This window comes from Ranitomeya variabilis, chromosome 3 (genome assembly GCF_051348905.1).
Source record: "Ranitomeya variabilis isolate aRanVar5 chromosome 3, aRanVar5.hap1, whole genome shotgun sequence".
Classification (NCBI taxonomy): domain Eukaryota; kingdom Metazoa; phylum Chordata; class Amphibia; order Anura; family Dendrobatidae; genus Ranitomeya; species Ranitomeya variabilis.
The window spans coordinates 285,223,261-285,244,742 of NC_135234.1; the positions used below are offsets into that span (position 1 = coordinate 285,223,261).

At 44.3% G+C, this 21,482-nt stretch overlaps 1 protein-coding gene across 15 annotated transcripts in view; it reads left to right on the forward strand.

The window, feature by feature from the left end:
• TADA2A (transcriptional adaptor 2A) overlaps nt 1–21,482 on the forward strand; it is a 522,447-nt gene that overhangs the window by 353,729 nt on the left and 147,236 nt on the right. For 9 of the 15 annotated variants that reach the window (XM_077295521.1, XM_077295529.1, XM_077295522.1 and 6 more), the window contains one exon: nt 3,920–4,052. In XM_077295521.1, coding sequence (XP_077151636.1) covers nt 3,920–4,052 — 133 coding nt within the window. Of the gene's footprint in view, nt 1–3,919; nt 4,053–4,251; nt 4,285–21,482 lie in introns of all 15 variants that reach the window. The other 6 variants (XM_077295519.1, XM_077295520.1, XM_077295527.1 and 3 more) reach the window with 1 other exon arrangement.

A 21,482-nucleotide genomic window follows, 5' to 3' on the forward strand; every position in this document is an offset into this window, starting at 1 on the left:
AAAATAAGTATTTGGTCAGAAACAAAATTTCATCTCAATACTTTGTAATAAATCCTTTGTTGGCAATGACAGAGGTCAAACGTTTTCTGTAAGTCTTCACAAGGTTGCCACACACTGTTGTTGGTATTTTGGCCCATTCCTCCATGCAGATCTCCTCTAGAGCAGTGATGTTTTTGGCTTTTCGCTTGGCAACACGGACTTTCAACTCCCTCCAAAGGTTTTCTATAGGGTTGAGATCTGGAGACTGGCTAGGCCACTCCAGGACCTTGAAATGCTTCTTACGAAGCCACTCCTTCGTTGCCCTGGCGGTGTGCTTTGGATCATTGTCATGTTGAAAGACCCAGCCACGTTTCAACTTCAATGCCCTTGCTGATGGAAGGAGGTTTGCACTCAAAATCTCACGATACATGGCCCCATTCATTCTTTCATGTACCCGGATCAGTCATCCTGGCCCCTTGGCAGAGAAACAGCCCCAAAGCATGATGTTTCCACCACCATGCTTTACAGTAGGTATGGTGTTTGATGGATGCAACTCAGTATTCTTTTTCCTCCAAACACGACAAGTTGTGTTTCTACCAAACAGTTCCAGTTTGGTTTTATCAGACCATAGGACATTCTCCCAAAACTCCTCTGGATCATCCAAATGCTCTCTAGCAAACTTCAGACGGGCCCGGACATGTACTGGCTTAAGCAGTGGGACACGTCTGGCACTGCAGGATCTGAGTCCATGGTGGCATAGTGTGTTACTTATGGTAGGCCTTGTTACATTGGTCCCAGCTCTCTGCAGTTCATTCACTAGGTCCCCCCGCATGGTTCTGGGATTTTTGCTCACCGTTCTTGTGATCATTCTGATCCCACGGGGTGGGATTTTGCGTGGAGCCCCAGATCGAGGGAGATTATCAGTGGTCTTGTATGTCTTCCATTTTCTAATTATTGCTCCCACTGTTGATTTCTTCACTCCAAGCTGGTTGGCTATTGCAGATGCAGTCTTCCCAGCCTGGTGCAGGGCTACAATTTTGTTTCTGGTGTCCTTTGACAGCTCTTTGGTCTTCACCATAATGGAGTTTGGAGTCAGACTGTTTGAGGGTGTGCACAGGTGTCTTTTTATACTGATAACAAGTTTAAACAGGTGCCATTACTACAGGTAATGAGTGGAGGAAAGAGGAGACTCTTAAAGAAGAAGTTACAGGTCTGGGAGAGCCAGAAATCTTGATTGTTTGTTTTTGACAAAATATTTATTTTCCACCATAAAATGCAAATAAAATGATAAAAAAAACAGACAATGTGATTTTCTGGATTTTTTTTTTCTCAGTTTGTCTCCCATAGTTGAGGTCTACCTATGATGTAAATTACAGACGCCTCTCATCTTTTTAAGTGGTGGAACTTGCACTATTGCTGACTGACTAAATACTTTTTTGCCCCACTGTATATATATATATATATATATATATATATATATATATATACATTGAGCAAGTGGTCAATCTAAATTGAATGTCAACATATTTTACATGGTGAATCCTTATGCCAAAAGGAACAAATTTGAGGGGTAAGACTTAGCAATTTACAAAGTTCATTTTTCCTTGGCACCCTATTATATATATATATATATATATATATATACACGTGTGTATATGTGTGTTTATATATTTATTTATATGTTTTATTATAGTTTTGTCGTCCAGCATAAAAAGTTATAAAACTTTGCAAATCGATTTAGTAAGATTTGTTGTAATTCCAGTAGCAAACATTGCATCTAAGTGTTCTCCAAACCTGATTTTCCCTAGTCTGTTTTCCTGTTTTCAGCTGTATTTATATTAGTACTAGATGTTTCCAGCCAGCTAACGCTCGGCACGCTCATTGCTATCTAATTAATGCTGCTGGTGATTAAACTAAAGTAAATAATGACAACATTCAATAGCGCTTACGCAGGTGGTAAATTAACGTAAAATGAAGTTAATAACAATAGTGTGGTGATGTGCTGGGGGCGGGATTATGTATGGTGATGTGGTGGGGGGCAGGATTATGTGTGGTAATGGGGTGGGGGCGGTATTATGTGTGGTAATGGGGTGGGGGCGGTATTATGTGTGGTAATGGGGTGGGGGGCGGGATTATGTGTGGTAATGGGGTGGGGGGGGCAGGATTATGTGGTAATGGGGTGGGGGGGCGGGATTATGTGTGGTAATGGGGTGGGGGGGCGGGATTATGTGTGGTGATGTGTTGGGGGCGGGATTATGTGTGATGTGGGGGCGGGATTATGTGTGGTGATGTGGGGGGAAGGATTATGTGTGGTGATGGGATGGGGGGCGGGATTATGAGTAATGATGGGGTGGGGGGCAGGATTATGTGTGGTAATGTGGTGGGGGGCGGGATTATGTGTGGTAATGTGGTGGGGGGCGGGATTATGTGTAGTAATTTGGTGGGGGCGGGATTATGTGTGGTGATGTGGGGGGGCGTGATTATGTGGTGATGTGGTGGGGGGCAGGATTGTGTGTGGTAACGGGGTGGGGGGCAGGATTATGTGTGGTGTTGTGATGGGGGGCGGAGCTACTGTGCTGGGGCGGGATTAGCGAGTAATCACGATGCCTCTTATATATATAGATGTACTCGTTCGGAGTACAGCTGATGGCAGTGAAAGGATCAGCACCTGTCTCCTCCTCCTGAATGTTGTGCTTACCAGATCAGTCTCTTTCAGCAGCTTATTCGGAGAGTTAGTGAGACACAATACACAGGTGCTGACCCTTTCACTGCCATCATCTATACTCGAAATGAGTATGTTCTGACATCAATGCAGCTAGAGGCAGCCATATAGGCTGGGGAAAAGAATAGGTTTAGAAGACATTCACAAGCATTTTTTTACAGGATTGAAAGCAAATCTCCTTATAAAGTGATTTTGCAAACTCTCTAAACTTTTTTGGGGTTGAGAAAAAAAAGGTCAGCTCACCCCTTACAGGAACCTGGCCACGAAGAGTCTGGTGCATTAGGATTAGTAATCGAAAGAAGAGATAATCCAGCCCTTTGTTCCTTTAAAATCCATCATTTATTGAAACAATACTTTAAAATCCAGCATTATATCATGCAGCATTAGTGTCACCAGCTTCCCCAGGGATCCGATAGCAGACGCGTTTTGAGCTTAGTGGCTCTTATTCATTGTTAAAGGAACAAAGAGCTGGATTATCTCCTCTTTCGATTTTTTTTTTTGTTGGTCAAAATTGTTGCTGTTGTTGTGTTTATACTTAAAAGAAAGTTACTTTGATGTATTTCATGGCGCCATAGAATTAAAAACCCTGTGTACTCGCCTTCTGCAGCAACGCTTTTGCAGCAATCTCAGCACTAATGTTGCCGGCAGGTGATGTGACATTGTCATGTGACTGCCGCAGTCAATTAGCGGCTGCTGAAAACATTGCCATATCAACCACTGGAAGCCAGCGCTAACATCGGTAGTACGTTTTTATATTTTATAGGGCCCTGATTTTAATTAGCAGTTGTACAGAAGCAAAAACCCCCTTCAATTCCAAGCTTTAGACTGAATTTCCACAATAACTTCATACATTAAATTATGAGTAGTATTTCCCGGCTGCAAGTTTCCATTTTTTAAATGGAAAGGACTTTCAACAAACTTTTGCATAAATCAGTAGTACAGATGAATATCTGAATTGATGATATATTTCTTATCAGAGAAATCTGCCACTTCTTCCCCTACCTCCTGATCTTGTCATCCACTCTGCAGGCTCTAGCTATGATTTGAGCTGTTTTTACAGAGGGGGAAATTGGTGAAAATGCATGATCCAAAACGTATAATGACCAGAAGCAGAGTTATTCGTGATATGCACACTGAAAAGTGGCTTGAAAGTACAGTTTCCTTCTCTGCTTTTGCCTTTCCTCTCAGTAATTTACCTAATTTACTGTTTTGCAAAAGGTTCAAAGATTTATGATCGCTTAAAGAAGTCTCGAGAAGAAGAGCGCTTGAAACGGAATATGCTATCGGAAGTTCTTCAGTATATACATGATGGCAATGCTTGCCAACAGTGGCTCAAGAGACAAGCAGCTATGTAAGTTTGTTTTTAGTGGGAAGGAATGTGAAGTGAGATAAAAAATGGGAGATGAGTTTTCACATCTTTTTTTTAAGTCCCAAATGGGGCAGTCTATTTCCTGGCCCTGTGATTGACATTGTGGAGTTTTACAGATCATAAATGTCTATTAATTTATTATGTTCTCTACATGTTCTAACGGGGCTTATACTGGTGACAGGTTTCCAGCAACTCTGGTCACAGTGACAAACAGGTAAAAACTTTTTTTGTTTAACCCCTTAAGAACTTAGACACTCTGTACATTAATGTCTGAGCCTCATTTTTAGAATGTGTCACTTTGAGGTAATAACACTGGAATCATTGTATCCTAGTGATTCCAAGATTTTTTTTTCGTGGCACATTGTATTTCATTTTAGTGGTGAATTTTGGTAAATATGATTTGCATTTATTTATGAAAACATAAAAAATTTAAAATTTGGCAATTTTCAGACTTTGAATTTTTATTTCCTTAAACTAGATAGTTATATTAGACAACATAGTTAATAAATAAAATTTCCCACCTGCCTATTTTACATCAGCATCATTTGTTAAACATTATTTTTTATTAGGAAGTTAGAAGGGTTAAAAGTGTGTCAGCAATTTCTCATTTTTCCAACAAAATTTACAAAACCGTTTTTTTAGGGACCATATTACATTTGAAAAGACTTTGAGGGGCTTATATGACAGGAAAAAAACAAAAGTGACACCATTTAAAAAATTTGCACCCCTCAAAGTGCTCAAAACATCATTCAAAAAGTTTTATTAACCCTTCATGTGCTTCGCAGGAATTAAAGCAATATGGAAGGAAAAAATGAACAATCTACTTTGTACCACAAAAATGTTGCTTTAGACATAATTTTTCATTTTCACAATGGTAGCAAGAGTAAATGGACCATGCAATTTGGGAAATTGGAAAACTACTGTTTGGACGCAAGGCAGGGCTCGGAAGGGAAAGAACAGCATTTGATTTTTGAAATGCAGAATTGGCTGGAATCGAGAGCAGACCCCATATTGTGTTTTCAAAGCCCCGGACTTCCTAAACAGTGGAAGCCCCACACAAATGACCCTATGTTGGAAACTACATCCCTCAAGGAATCTATTTATAACCTTGAACCCACATGCACTTCACAGAATTTTATAATGTTGAGCCGTAAAAATGGAAAAAAAAACACATTTTTCCCACAAACATGTTGATTTTGCCTCACAAGGGTAATGAGAAAAAATGGACTATACAATTTGTTGTGCAATTTCTCCTGAGTACACAAATTCCCTGTATGTGGTGGAGTTGTACTGTTTGGGTACCCGGCAGTTTTTCTAAGGGGTGTAGTGATTATATTTACACCACAGGTGGGTCACAAAATTTTTATACCATTGGGCACTGAAGAAAAAATAATTACAGTATTTTGCAGACTATTAAGACACACTGGACCTTAAGGCGCACCCCAAATCTTGGAGATATGTTTTTAATAAAATGGTGGTGCGTCTTATAGTCTGATTGAAAAGTTGCTGAGATCTCATCTCCCGAGATCTTGGTTCCCGAGATCTCCATCTGTGCATGCGCGACCCCTGGTGGCCATTTTCTCGGAGTCCACCGCACAAGAAACCATGGAACTGCTGGGGCTCTGGCTTTTCACAAAATATTGGCAGACCCCCCGCAGCACCGGAGACACCCGCAGCGCCGCACATCGGAACACCCCCTCATCCTAGCCTGCGGCCTGCAGCATCACCCCACTCCTGCCTCCTCCAGCAGCAACCCTGGGACCCTGCTTCACCGCAGCCACCACCCCCGGTAAGCAATAAGATGCATGGATTATAAGAAGCACCACCATTTTCTTAAAAAAAAATGTAGGGGGTGGAAGCCGGGCTGTGAAGGGTCTAGGAGGAAATGAGTGACGAGCTAACTGGTAAGGCGGTAGTAGACCAGGCGCCTTAAAGGCCCCGTCACACACGGCGACGCTACAGCGATACAGACAACGATGCTGATCGCTGCAGCGTCGCTGTTTAGTCGCTGTGTGGTCGCTGGGGAGCTGTCACACAGACCGCTCTCCAGCGACCAACGATGCCGAGGTCCCCGGGTAACCAGGGTAAACATCGGGTTGCTAAGCGCAGGGCCGCGCTTAGTAACCCAATGTTTACCCTGGTTACCAGCGTAAGAGTAAAAAAAACAAACACTACATACTCACCTTCGCGTCTCCCGGCGTCCGCTTCCTGCACTGACTGAGCGCCGGCCCTAACAGCAGAGCGGTGACGTCACCGCTGTGCTGTACTTTCACTTTCCGGCCGGCAGTCAGTCAGTGCGGGAAGCGGACGGCAAGGGACCTGACGGACACCGGAATGTGAGTATGTACTGTTTGGTTTTTTTTTACATTTACGATGGTAACCAGGGTAAACATCGGGTTACTAAGCGCGGCCCTGCGCTTAGTAACCCGATGTTTACCCTGGTTACCAGTGAAGACATCGCTGAATCCGTGTCACACACACCGATTCAGCGATGTCAGCGGGACCTCAACGACCAAAAAAAGGTCCAGGCCATTCCGACACGACCAGCGATCTCGCAGCAGGGGCCTGGTCGCTGGTACGTGTCAAACATAGCGAGATCGCTACTGAGGTCGCTGTTGCGTCACAAAACTTGTGACTCGGCAGCGATCTCGCTAGCGATCTCGCTATGTGAGACGGGGCCTTAAGAGTACGGTACATTTCTGATATTTAAAATAAAAAATCTCAGAGACCATTATAGCCACCCTTCTTTTCAATAAGTCATAAGCTCCATCCATTTCTTAGGCTAGATTCACATTTGCGTTTGAGTCCGCAGCGTATCATCCGCATTGCCAAACACATGCAAAAACGCATGTTTACGCAGCATTTTTTATCCGCACCATCTTACTCATGACGCCAAAAATATATATATGACACACTGCACTGTGGAAATCCTCGTCTTTGCTGTATCTAGCTGCAAGATGGATCTTGACCTGGACAGCTTCCTAGAAGATCTAGATTTACAACTGAAATTGACTGCTACCTTTGCTTTTGCTTGTCAAGAACACAGAAGAAGAGAAAGACGGAGAAGACATCGTCGTTGCTATTGGCAACAACCCATCCTTGAACTCCGAGAGAGCCGTGGAGCCCACCACTCTTTGTACACCGATCTGCAGCAAAAAGCGGAGAAGTTTATTGACTACACGAGGATGTCGCAACAGAGCTTCCATGACTTGCTGCTACGTGTCCAAGGATACATTGCAAGGCAGGACACACAGCTCCGTCGAGCAATTCCTGCTGAGAAACGTCTCTTGGTCACCCTGAGGTATGTAGTGTGGAAAAAGAAACTCCTGTCACAAACAACCCTATCCTTAACCCTATCCCTAACTCTAAGCAGTGTACTGATTTTTGTTTTTCATTTTCTTTTCCGCAGATTCATGGCTACTGGAGAGACATTGTCATCGTTACACTTCCAGTTCCTGTTTGGAGTATCCACCCTTTCTGGGATTATTGTAGACACTTGTCGTGCTTTAGTTGGCATTATGCGGCAAGAATTCCTCCCCCAACCCACAGGTGAACTCTGGATTGAAAATGCTTCCAAATTCCAGAAAATATGTAATTTTCCTGTGTGGGCGCTGTGGACGGGAAACACATTAGGTTTATGAAACCAGCTGGAAGTGCAACAGAGTTCTTCAATTCTAAAAAATATTTTTTCATTGTTCTAATGGCTATTGCGGATGCCGATTGTAGATGTGTTGCCGTGGACATTGGTTCATTTGGACGAGGAAATGACTCGCAGATGTTCAAAAACTCTGACATGCGCCAACGTCTGTATGGGAATGATTTTCATTTTCCACTACCACGACCTTTTCCCGACACTGATGGACCGCCAATGCCTTTTGTTGTTGTTGGGGATGAGGTGTTCCAAATGTGTGCCAACCTCATTTAGCCATACTCAAGTCAGAACTTAAATCACACAAAAAAAATTTCATCTACAGACTGTCAAGGGCACGAAGAACCGTGGTAGATTGCTGGTATAGAAATGGTGCATTTTGTGCACATCCATTAATGTAAAAATTGACACTATTGATGAGGTTGTGAAAGCATGTGTTGTTCTGCACAACTACATCATGGTAAAAGAGCGACCAAGCTTACAACATGAAGAACCTGTTACATTGCATGATTACCAATTTCACCCTCTGAGAACCACAGTGGAAGTTGCCCATATGAGGGATAAGTTTGCCGCTTACTTTGTTTCAGATAATGGATGTGTTGCATGGCAAGAAGAAATGATTTAAGCTGCTAAGTTTAATGTACCTGTTATGTTTTGTACCTGTTTAAAACATACCTGTAATGTCAAAAATTACATACCTGTTATGTTTAAATGTACCTGTGATGTTCAAATGTACATGTCATGTAAATATTTAACCCTAATGTTTGCTGAGTTAAATATAAACTACCTTCCCTCAAAAATAAAGTGTGTTTCTGTCGGTGGCGGCGCATAAAGATAAAAATAACACAAGATATAGTGCTAACAAAATGCAACTTATATTCAACACTTTTACAAAAAAAAATGCTTAAGGTTGGGGTGATTTGTTTTTTCTCCGGGGTTTACAGTGAGGATTGGGTGGTAGTTGATGAGGAAGGGGTTACAGGGGAACGGGCAACAAATGGAAGGATTGGATCAGGGGTGGCAGTTGAGACATTGGGATAAATGACAAAGTTGAATAATGGGAATCGATAGACAAACTGGAAGGAGCAGACAGAGACACAAAGGAAGGTAGTGACAATTTGGTAGGTGAGAGTGGAGGTGGTGGGTTCAATGTGGCCATAGTTTTTTGGTTCCTAATTTTGGTCCTGGTGCCAAGAATTATTTTTTTTTGGACCTCTCTTTTCTTGGCAGAGTGGGAGTGCTGGGCTCTGTAGCATCTTTTCTTGGCATCTTGGTGGACTGGGCCACATTGTGGATACTGCTGGCTGCAGGGGTGCTGGAATGGGCAGGGGTGCAGTAGTCTGCACGGGTGGTAGACTGGGCCGCATTGTGGTGGCGGATAGTTCGGTGCTGTGGGAGCTGGATAGTAGATTGGCTGCTGGTAATATCCTCCAGCCTGTTGATTGTAGGATTGTGACTGCTGCTGTAATGCATGGCTGTAAGCAACCTGGCAGGCCTGCATGACGTTCAGCTGCAGTTGAGGCGTAAAGTTTTCCAACATGCTTCGCTCGATTGCAGAAAAAAAATGTCATGCCGGTCTCTCAAGGTCGGCTTCCAGGCGGTCAAGGCGTTTGCTGACTTCCTTGAACCCACTCTTCACTCTCAGCTATCAACATAATCCCATCCTGGAAGACTGAGCTTAATTGCATAAACTCGGGCATCCCTTACCTCTCCCTGTCCCTCTGCCGCTGACGAGAAGACCCAGCAAAAGCAGAGGCAGAGGGCTGGAAGGGGGGAAAACCTGATGGACCGGCTGCCTCTTCCCCAGCCTGTGAAGCCTGCAAGGTTGCTCCATCGCTGGTGGATGACTGGGACTGCATCTGTTCAGTGGCTGGTAGGTGAGCTGCCACTTCATCCGAGGATGATCCAGGTTGTGTGATGCTGCACCAGGTTCTGTGTGGAAAAGAGGAAAACATTAGTGCAAAAATCAAGATTGTGTTGTGCTGCTCCTGGTTCTGTGTGTGGAAAAAATGTAAACATTAGTAAAAAGAAAAAGCAAAAAAAAATATATACTTACGTTCGCTAAGCAAGCGCAGGCTTCAGAAAGGCAAGGTCCCGGTGGTACTTGTATTTGCGTAACCTTGCAGCAGAACCACTTCGAACCCGACCCTCCTCTCTCATGTCTTTGTTGAAGTGGTCCTTCACTGAGCGCCAACGGATTTTGATTCACTTCACTGTTAAGGGGAAAAAAAAATATTAGAAAACAATGCACATCCATTCACAGGTTCACTGCCGGTTCAGACCACACTGCAATAGTTACCAAAATCCGTTCTGGCTCGCGGCATGGCACAGTCCCAAATAGGCAGCAGCGATGTTGCCACTTTTTCCCAGAGACGTCGAATCACCACATTGTCTGAGTGATGATGGTCACGGGTGTCAAACAACGGTAAACGCTCTTGCACAAGGTGGATTAGTTGCTCGTTGTCTGTCGAGTGGGGCTTCTTCCCATTGTGAAACCTATAGATAAAATAGAAAAAAAGAATTTTAAGTAAAACTGAGAAAAAAATTGTAGTACAACTCTGATGAAAAGAATACTTACACCCCGTCTTTCCTCCTGAGACACATGAGCCCGAAGACCCTGGAAAGAATCCTCTCCACTGGACTGCTCCTGCTCTTCATCACTGCCAGGCACCTGTAAAGAAATTCAAAGATTTAACACATGTGGAGTATTGCCAGTCAATACATACCAATCAGTATTGCAAATGTGATTACATAATCTTTGTCGGGTCCACCCTGGGAAGAAGTCTGTTCTTCACTTAAGGACATTTTGACGAGCAGGCAGCAGTCAAGTAAAATACTACAGAAAAGAACAGAAGAACAATTAACCTTGTAAAAATCCAATAACAATGTAGACCAAAAAAAAAAAAAAATTGACAACAATACTTAAATTACTGGCAGTAGTCCAGCACCACAGCAGTCAGCACAGGCCAGGGACAGACGGCAGCAACAGGAGACAACCACAGCACCAGGAGACGACCAGTAGAAAACCGCTGCACCAGGAGACACCCACTGCACCAGAGAGTCGGCCAGTCTACAAGGAACAGAAAAAGCATTCAGAGAGACAGACATTTCCAAAGTTTCTATACTTACATAGACAGTGTTGTCCTCACCACGACAGAAAGCAGCACCAGGAGACGAACTGGACAAACCCGCTGAACCAGGAGCCAACCACTGTACCAGGCCAGTCGACACGTCTAGAAGTAAACAGAAAAATTTTTTAGTACAAAGTACAAACAGCAGTGAGGGAGGATGACATTTTCTAAGGTTCTATACTTACAACCAGTGTTGTGTCGTCCAGAGTCTAGAGCAGAGGTCCCCAACGTTTCTGGCCTTGAGAGCCACATTCCGCTCTGAGAGAAGGTCGCGAGCCACATCCAGCCTTGAGAGAGGGTCGCGAGCCACATTCAGCTCCCGCCCCCCTCACAATAGTGGCAACCAAAGCCCCCATTACAGGCATAATGGTAACCAAAGGTTTTCCACCAAATGCAATCACTCAAAAGCAGTATACAAAGATCCAGGGGTTCCAACAATACCCCCAATTCAGTATTCTCCTATAAAGAATTCCAAAGACACTGTCACATCCAGCTTCAAACACCTCCTTTGACAGGTGGTGTAATCTTGCCTCCAGCGTACCATACTTAACTCATCTCAAAACCCCTAACACCAGTATATGTGCATCCAGATCTGCTCTTCTGTGCAGGGCTGTTCACAAAATTCACCATTTTCAGATGTGCTCTTCATACCTGTTTGCTAGAACTGGAGCTAATGCACCAAGCTGACAGACAGCTGCGAGCCACAATTCATGGGACCGCGAGCCACATGTGGCTCCCGAGCTACAGGTTGGGGACCCCTGGTCTAGAGAGTTATGGCCTTGCTGTGTCCACACTTCCTTTTATAGAGCTCTCAATTAGCAGTTGGTTGAATCCGTTCCTGGACCAACTCATTAAAAAACGCATGTGTAAAGATTGCATGTGCGTACGCATGTCCTTTTGTACGCATGTGTTCCCATAGACAGTAAAGTATTTATTTGACGCACTCATCCGCATTCATATGAATGAACATATTTGACGGATTTTTGCTGCTTCAAAACATCCAACATGTTGCGTTTGCTGGACCCCACCGCACAGCGAAAATCACATGCGTGCGCCGACGCATGCGAACTGATACAAACGCATGCCCCTGCGTACACCATGTTAAAGATAGGCAAATATGACTCATACGGATTGCTGCGGATGAAACGCTGCACAAACAGACGCAAATGTGAAACCTTCCTTAATCTGTTAACAATTTGCTTTTTGGGCGGCACCAACCAGAGTTCCCCAGAACTGTTCAGAGAGGTGACTGTTTTCCTTCACCGTATATCTCCCATTATATGAAGGGCCCACAAGTTCTCAATAGTCATTAGGTAAGGGGACATGTCATTATTCTTTCATCTTTAAATGGGTTTCCCCACCAACAAAATTAATTTTAATCAATAGATGTATTTAAATAAAATGTTCCTGTGCTGAGATAATCTTATAAATGTGCCCCTGCTGTGTACTGTGTAATGACTTTGTCTGACCGTACAGGGACATGGTCTGATCAAACCACATCTCCTGGGCAGGGGGGAAAATTTACAGAAATTACAGCTTAAAAACAGGCAAGGAAATGTTTTACCTCACAGAAAGAATCAGTTGTGATCCAATGCAGTAATGTGTATATACTCTCTTTTGCTACCCGCTGCCTAGGAGTTGTGGTATGATTAGACCATGTCCCTGTACTGTCCGACATGGCCATTACACAGTACACAGCAGGATCACATTTATAAGATTATCTCAGTGCAGGAACATTTTCTTTAAATATATCTAATTGTGGAACTTATTATTGTTCCAAGAGCTATTGATTAAAATTAACTTTTGTTCGTAGGAACAGAGGCGTTTCTGGGGAAAGCAGTTGGGGCATGTGTCCCGACCGCAACCGGCAAGGGGACGCAACCGGGCCATCTGATGTGGCGGTGCGCAGTGTCTCCCTCAGTGGCTGCATTCTGCAGCACCACCGGACTGGGAGTCGTGCGTTCTCTGTGCTGGCTGTAAAGATGAAACAATAGTGACATGTCCCCTTATTCACCTGGCCTAATCACTATTGATAAATTTGCTGGAATAATAAGTGAACACCATGTCGCATTTGGAGAGCCCCTGATGTGCCTAAACAGTGGAAACCCCCCACAAGTGACCCCGTTTTGGAAACCACACCCCTCAAGGATTTTATACAGGGGTATAGTGAGCATTTTGAACCCACAGGTATGACACAGAATTTCATAACATTAGATTGTCATAATGAATATGTCGTCATTTGTGTTGAGCACAAGTACTTGCTACTCCAGTTTGCATCGGGTGCTTGGCTATGCGCCAAATAAGTGACATGTTCGAGATCCTGCCCCGCATGCTTTGCAGCTGTTGGACACCCTAAAAAAACATAGTGGGATCCGCGATACTCTGTGCATACCTGAGCACCCGATACAAACTCAAGTAGCGAGCACTTGCGCTCAACACTAGCCGTCATTTTTTTTTTCACTTTTGAAAGAAAAAACTATGTTAGCACTAATCCCAACTCCAACCCTAACCTTAACACAACACTGACACCAACCCTAACACTACCCCAACTCCAAAGATTGGAAAAACTAAAAAAAAATTATCATTTTTACCTAACTAAGGGCGTGACAAAGGGGGATTTCATTTACCTTTTTTTTTTGATCACTGTGATAGGAAATCTTTCCTATTGGTTCCTTTTGATCACGATGATAGATCCTATTATTGCCAGGTACCGGCCTGTTGATTTAGATAGGCGCACTGCACATCCGCCCACCATTTGATTTTCCAGGAAGATGACGCCGGGCCAGGGGACAGATCAGGAGGACCCGGAGTATCTCGGGGGGCATAATTTCTGTCTCTTCTGACATGTATATCATGTCAGAAGAAAGAGAAATCATTATAACAATGGCACTTTTTTTTCTTATGATTGCCATTCACTAAATAACGACGACCACATTATATGGGACCGGAAAATCTGGCCCTAATCATGTTCTCCAGCGTCTCAGCTACCCAGTAGCCGAGAACCCAGAGATTTTACAAGAGTGGGGGGACGCTAAAGCCTTTTTCCCAATTGGCATTTTTAAATCGGCAACGAGGGAGTAAGAATACATAGCGCCCACTGTTTTAATGCGTATCGTGTCGTTAAGGAGTTAGAGAAGTTGAACAAAAATATCTTGTGACATGTTTAGGAATTGCAAGTAATTTTCTACAAAGCCTCCTCATTTCAGTAGCTCAGAAGTAATTGGACAGATTAACTATACCATAACTAAAATGTTCATTTTTAATACTTCGTAGAGAATCCTTTGCAGGCAATGACTGGCTGAAGTCCAAAAGCCATGGACATCACAACATGCTGGTTCCTCCTTTGTGATGCTTTGCAAGCCTTTGCTGCAGCTGACTTCAGTTGTTGCTTGTTTGTGGGACTTTCTGCCTTAAGTTTTGTCTTAAGCATGTGAAATGCATGCTCGATTGCCTTAAAAAACCTCCTAGGATGCTTTTGCAGTATGTTTTGGTTCTTTGTCCATCTGTACTGTAAAGTGCCCTCTACCATTTGATTGAATCAGAGCAGAAAGTACAACCCTGTACACTTCAGAATTCATCCAGCTTCTTCTGTCTTTAGTCATATCATCAATAAAGACTAGTGACCCAGTGGCATTGGAACCCATGCATGCCCATGCCATCACACTTCCTCCACCATGTTTTACAGAGGATGTGGTGTTCTCCATACGTTCTTCTTCCCATCATTCTGGTTCAGGTTGATCTTAGTTTCATCAGTACAAACACATCTACACAACTGGGCTGGCTTCTTTAAATGTTTTGGGTAAAGTCTAATCTGACCTATTTGCATCTAGTGATGAACCCTCTGTATTTGCTCTCACGAAGCGTTCTCTTTATTGTAGACTTAGACATTGTAACACCTGCTTCCTGAAGAGTGTTTGTCCCTTAGGTGCATTGTTATGACCTGGTGGTTAAGAGGCCACACTGATATGACCTGGTGGCTAAAACGCAACATGGGACGAGCTCTGAAAAGGTGGTATCTCTACTGACCGCAGTCCCTAATCCTAACAACAACACTAGTAATAGTCGTGGGATGTTCCTGACTCTCCCTAGACACCTCTTCACAGCCTAAGAACTAACTACCCCTAAAGAAGGAAATAGAAAGCTATCTTGCCTCAGAGAAAACCCCAAAAGGAAAGATAGCCCCCCACAATTATTGACTGTGAGTGGAGAGGGAAATGACGTACACAGAAATGAAATCAGACTTCAGCAAAGGAGGCCAATACTAAACTTGATAGACAGAGAGAAAAGGATACTGTGCGGTCAGTATTAAAACTACAAAATCCACGCAGAGTTTACAAAAATGAACTCCACACCGACTCACGGTGTGGAGGGGCAAATCTGCTTTCCCAGAGCTTCCAGCTAGCCTGAATATGACATAGTGACAAGCTGGACAAAAAGAGACATATTTGCAAAGCAATAAAGTCCAAAACAAAAGGACAAGCAAGGACTAGCAAGAACTTATCTTTTGCTGACAAGGACAGGCCATATGAGAAATCCAAGGAGAGAACAAATCCAACTCAGAACATTGACAGCAGGCATGAACTAAAGCCCAGAGCAGGTTTAAATAACAAACCCAGGCAAGGCGATCAGTGGAGGCAGCTGCTACAGCTACCTTAAAGAGCAGCAGTTCCACTCGAAACCACCAGAGAGAGCCCAAGGGCAGAACTCGCAAAAATACCACTAGCAACCACAGGAGGGAGCTCCAGAACGGAATTCACAACAGTACCCCCCCCCCTTGAGGAGGGGTCACCGAACCCTCACCAGAGCTCCCAGGCCGATCAGGACGAGCCAAATGGAAAGCACGAACCAAATCGGCAGCATGAACATCGAAGGCAACAACCCAAGAATTATCCTCCTGGCCATAACCCTTCCACTTGACCAGATATTGGAGCTTCCGCCTCGAAAAATGAGAATCCAAAATCTTCTCCACCACATATTCCAATTCCCCCTCAACCAACACCGGAGCAGGAGGATCAACGGAGGGAACCATAGGTACCACATATCTCCGCAACAAGGATCTATGGAACACATTATGAATGGAAAAAGAAGCTGGAAGGGCCAAACGAAAAGACACCGGATTGATAATTTCAGAAATCTTATAAGGCCCAATAAAGCGAGGCTTGAACTTAGGGGAAGAAACTTTCATAGGAACATGACGAGAAGACAACCAGACTGTTGTGAACTATACTTTTTGGCTCCCTCTTGTGGTCTCTTGTGGTTTGGCACTTGGATTGCCTTTTCCCAGGTTGGTACTCACCTGCTTCGTTAGGCCTGGGGTGTTGCTATTTAAACTTCCTGGGTTCTCAGTCCAGTGCCTGGCATCGTTGTAATCAGTTCATTTCTGTTTGCTCCTGTCTTCAGGTCCTGGTTCTTTCAAGATAAGCTAAGTCCTGCTTTCTTACTCTTGTTTATTTGCATTGTTCTTATTTTTGTCCAGCTTATACAAAATGTGATTCCTGATATCGCTGGAAGCTCTAGGGGGCTAATATTCTCCCCCCTCACCGTTAGTCGGTTTGGGGGTTCTTGGATATTCAGCGTGGATATTTTGCAGGGTTTTTTGCTGACCATATAAGTCATCTTACTATCTTCTGCTATTTAGTCAGTGGGCCTCTCTTTGCTAAAATCTAGTTCATTCTTACGTTTGTCTTTTCTTCTAGCCTCACCGTTATTATTTGTTGGGGGCTTGTATTTCTTTGGGGTCTTTTCTCTGGAGGCAAGAGAGGTCTTATTTTCCCTGATAGGGTTAGTTAGTTCTCCGGCTGGCGCGAGACGTCTAGGATCAACGTAGGCACGTTCCCCGGCTACTGTTAGTGTTTGTGCTAGGATCAGCTATATGGTCAGCCTAGTTACCACTTCCCTATGAGCTGGTATTTATGTTTGCAGACTTTGCTTTAATCTCTGAGATCCCTTGCCATTGGGATCATGACACCAGACCAAATCCCCAACACGAAGCCGGGGACCAACACACCGACGACGGTTAGCAAAACGTTGAGCCTTTTCCTGAGACAACGTCAAATTGTCCACCACGAGTCCAAATTTGCTGCAACCTGTCCACCACAGAATCCACACCAGGACAGTCAGAAGGCTCAAGCTGCCCCGAAGAAAAACGAGGATGAAAACCAAAGTTACAAAAGAAAGGCGAAACCAAGGTAGCCGAACTAGCCCGATTATTAAGGGCAAACTCGGCCAACGGCAAAAAGGTCACCCAATCATCCTGATCAGCAGACACGAAGCATCTCAAATAGGTTTCCAAGGTCTGATTGGTTCGCTCCGTTTGGCCATTTGTCTGAGGATGGAATGCTGAAGAAAAAGACAAATCAATGCCCATTCTAGCAAAAAAGGACCGCCAAAACCTAGAAACGAACTGGGAACCTCTGTCAGACACAATATTCTCCGGAATACCATGTAAACGAACCACATGCTGAAAAAATAATGGAACCAAATCAGAGGAGGAAGGCAACTTAGGCAACGGTACCAAATGGACCATCTTAGAAAACCGGTCACAAACCACCCAGATGACAGACATCTTCTGAGAAACAGGAAGATCAGAAATAAAATCCATGGAAATATGCGTCCAGGGCCTCTCAGGAATAGGCAAAGGCAAAAGCAACCCACTGGCACGGGAACAGCAAGGCTTAGCCCGAGCACAGGTCCCACAGGACTGCACAAACGAACGCACATCCCGCGACAAGGAAGGCCACCAAAATGACCTAGCCACCAAATCTCTGGTACCGAAAATCCCAGGGTGACCAGCCAACACCGAGCAATGAACCTCAGAAATTACCCTGCTAGTCCATCTATCAGGAACAAACAGTTTCCCCACTGGACAGCAGTCAGGTTTATCAGCCTGAAACTCCTGAAGTACCCGCCACAAATCAGGGGAGATGGCAGAAAGAATCACCTCCTCCTTGAGGATCCCAGCCGGCTCAAGAATTCCCGGAGAGTCAGGCAAAAAACTCCTAGAAAGGGCATCAGCCTTGACATTCTTAGATCCTGGAATATACGAGACCACAAAATCAAAACGGGAGAAAAACAGAGACCACCGAGCTTGTCTAGAATTCAACCGCTTAGCAGACTCGAGGTAAATCAGATTCTTATGATCAGTCAAGACCACCACGCGATGCTTGGCTCCCTCAAGCCAATGTCGCCACTCCTCAAATGCCCACTTCATAGCCAACAACTCCCGATTGCCGACATCATAATTACGCTCAGCAGGCGAAAACTTTCTGGAGAAGAAAGCGCATGGTTTCATCAAAGAGCCATCAGAATTTCTCTGAGACAAAATGGCCCCTGCCCCAATCTCAGAAGCATCAACCTCAACCTGAAAAGGGAGCGAAACATCTGGCTGACGCAACACAGGGGCAGAAGTAAAACGACGTTTAAGCTCCTGAAAGGCCTCAACAGCCGCAGAGGACCAATTCATCACATCAGCGCCTTTCTTCGTCAAATCGGTCAGAGGCTTCACCACACTAGAAAAATTAGCAATAAAGCGGCGATAAAAATTAGCAAAGCCCAAAAACTTCTGAAGGCTCTTTACAGATGTGGGTTGAGTCCAATCATGAATGGCCTGGACTTTAACATGGTCCATCTCAATAGCCGAGGGAGAAAAAATGAAACCCAAAAAAGAAACCTTCTGAACTCCAAAGAGGCACTTTGACCCCTTCACAAACAATGCATTAGCATGAAGGACCTGAAACACCATCCTAACCTGCTTCACATGAGACTCCCAATCGGAAAAAAACAAAATATCATCCAAATACACAATCATGAATTTATCCAGATAATTCCGGAAGATATCATGCATAAAGGACTGAAATACCGATGGAGCATTAGAGAGCCCGAATGGCATCACAAGATATTCAAAATGGCCTTCGGGCATATTAAATGCTGTTTTCCATTCATCACCTTGTTTAATACGCACAAGATTATACGCCCCTCGAAGGTCGATTTTAGTAAATCAACTGGCACCCTTAATCCGAGCAAACAAATCAGAAAGTAAAGGCAAAGGGTACTGGAACTTGACCGTGATCTTATTGAGAAGGCGATAATCTATACAGGGTCTCAAGGAGCCATCCTTCTTGGCAACAAAGAAGAATCCAGCCCCCAACGGTGACGAAGACGGGCAAATATGCCCCTTCTCCGAGGACTCCTTTACATAACTCCACATAGCGGCATGCTCTGGCACAGACTGATTGAAAAGTCGGCCCTTAGGGAACTTACAGCCAGGAATCAAATTAATGGCACAATCGCAGTCCCTATGAAGAAGCAGGGAACTGGACTTGGGCTCATTAAATATATCCTGGAAATCCGACAAAAACTCAGGAACTTCCGAAGAAGGGCGCGAGGAAATTGACATCAAAGGAATATCACTATGTATCCCCTGACAACCCCAACCAGTTACAGACATAGATCTCCAATCCAGCACTGGATTATGTACCTGTAACCATGGAAAACCCAGCACAACAACATCATGCAAATTATGCAACACCAAAAAGCGAATATTTTCCTGATGTGCTGGAGCCATGTACATGGTTAACTGTGTCCAGTACTGAGGTTTATTCTTGGCCAATGGCGTAGCATCAATCCCCCTTCAGGGAATAGGGCTCTGCAAAGGCTCCAAGGAAAAACCACAGCGCTTGGCAAATTCTAAGTCCATTAAGTTCAGGGCAGCGCCAGAATCCACAAATGCCATAATAGAAAAGGACGACAATGAGCAAATCAGGGTAACAGACAAGAGAAATTTAGGCTGTACAGTACTAATGGTAATAGACCGAGGGACCCTCTTAGTACGCTTAGGGCAATCAGAAATAGCATGAGCAGAATCACCACAGTAAAAACACAGGCCATTCTGACGTCTGAATTTCTGCCTTTCTGCTCTAGTCAAAATCCTATCACATTGCATAGGCTCAGGACTCTGCTCAGAGGACACTGCCATATGGTGCACCACCTTGTGCTCGTGCAGACGCCGATCAATCTGAATGGCCAAAGACATTGACTCATTCAGACCAGCAGGCGTGGGAAAACCCCACCATAACATCTTTAAGGGCTTCAGAAAGACCCTTTCTGAATATCGCTGCCAGGGCATACTCATTCCATTTTGTGAGCACAGACCACTTTCTAAATTTCTGGCAGTAGACTTCTGCCGCTTCCTGACCCTGACACAAAGCCAGCAAAGTTTTTTCTGCTTGATCCACAGAATTAGGCTCGTCATACAGCAATCCGAGCGCTTGAAAAAATGCGTAAATATTGAGCAATGCAGGATCTCCTGGCTCAAGGGAGAATGCCCAGTCCTGCGGGTCGCCACGCAGCAAAGAAATAACAATCTTCACCTGCTGAATGGGGTCACCAGAGGACTGGGGTCTCGGAGCAAAAAACAATCTGCAATTATTTTTAAAGTTCAAAAATTTAGATCTATCCCCAGAAAAAAAATCAGGAATAGGAATTCTAGGCTCTAATACCGGAGTCTGGACAACATAATCTTGGATACTCTGTACCCTTGCAGTGAGTTGATCCACACGCAAGGACAGACCCTGAACCTCCATATCAGCACCAAAATCCTGAACCACCCAGAGATTAAGGGGAAAAAAAAGACAAAACAAGCTACAAAGGAAAAAAAAAATGACTCAGAGCTTTCTTTTCCCTCTTTTGAGATGCATTTAACATTGTGGGCCTGCTGTACTGTTATGACCTGGTGGTTAAAAGGCCACACTGATATGACCTGGTGGCTAAAACGCAACATGGGACGAGCTCTGAGAAGGTGGTATCTCTACTGACCGCAGTCTCTAATCCTAACAACAACAACACTAGTAATAGCCGTGGGATGTTCCTGACTGTCCCTAGACACCTCTTCACAGCCTAAGAACTAACTACCCCTAAAGAAGGAAATAGAAAGCTATCTTGCCTCAGAGAAAACCCCAAAAGGAAAGCTAGCCCCCCACAACTATTGACTGTGAGTGGAGAGGGAAATGACGTACACAGAAATGAGATCAGACTTCAGCAAAGGAGGCCAATACTAAACTTGATAGACAGAGAGAAAAGGATACTGTGCGGTCAGTATTAAAACTACAAAATCCAGGCAGAGTTTACAAAAATGAACTCCACACCGACTCACGGTGTGGAGGGGCAAATCTGCTTTCCCAGAGCTTCCAGCTAGCCTGAATATGACATAGTGACAAGCTGGACAAAAAGACATATTTGCAAAGCAATAAAGTCCAAAACAAAAGGACAAGCAAGGACTAGCAAGAACTTATCTTTTTGCTGACAAGGACAGGCCATATGAGAAATCCAAGGAGAGAATAAATCCAACCCAGAACATTGACAGCAGGCATGAACTAAAGCCCAGAGCAGGTTTAAATAACAAACCCAGGCAAGGCGATCAGTGGAGGCAGCTGCTACAGCTACCCAAAAGAGCAGCAGTTCCACTCGAAACCACCAGAGGGAGCCCAAGGGCAGAACTCGCAAAAATACCACTAGCAACCACAGGAGGGAGCTCCAGAACGGAATTCACAGCAGAGCATATTGTAAACGGGGCTTTTCGTCATCTTGGAAAGGATTCCACTGTGATCATTCACCACTTTTATCTTTCGTGGAGGT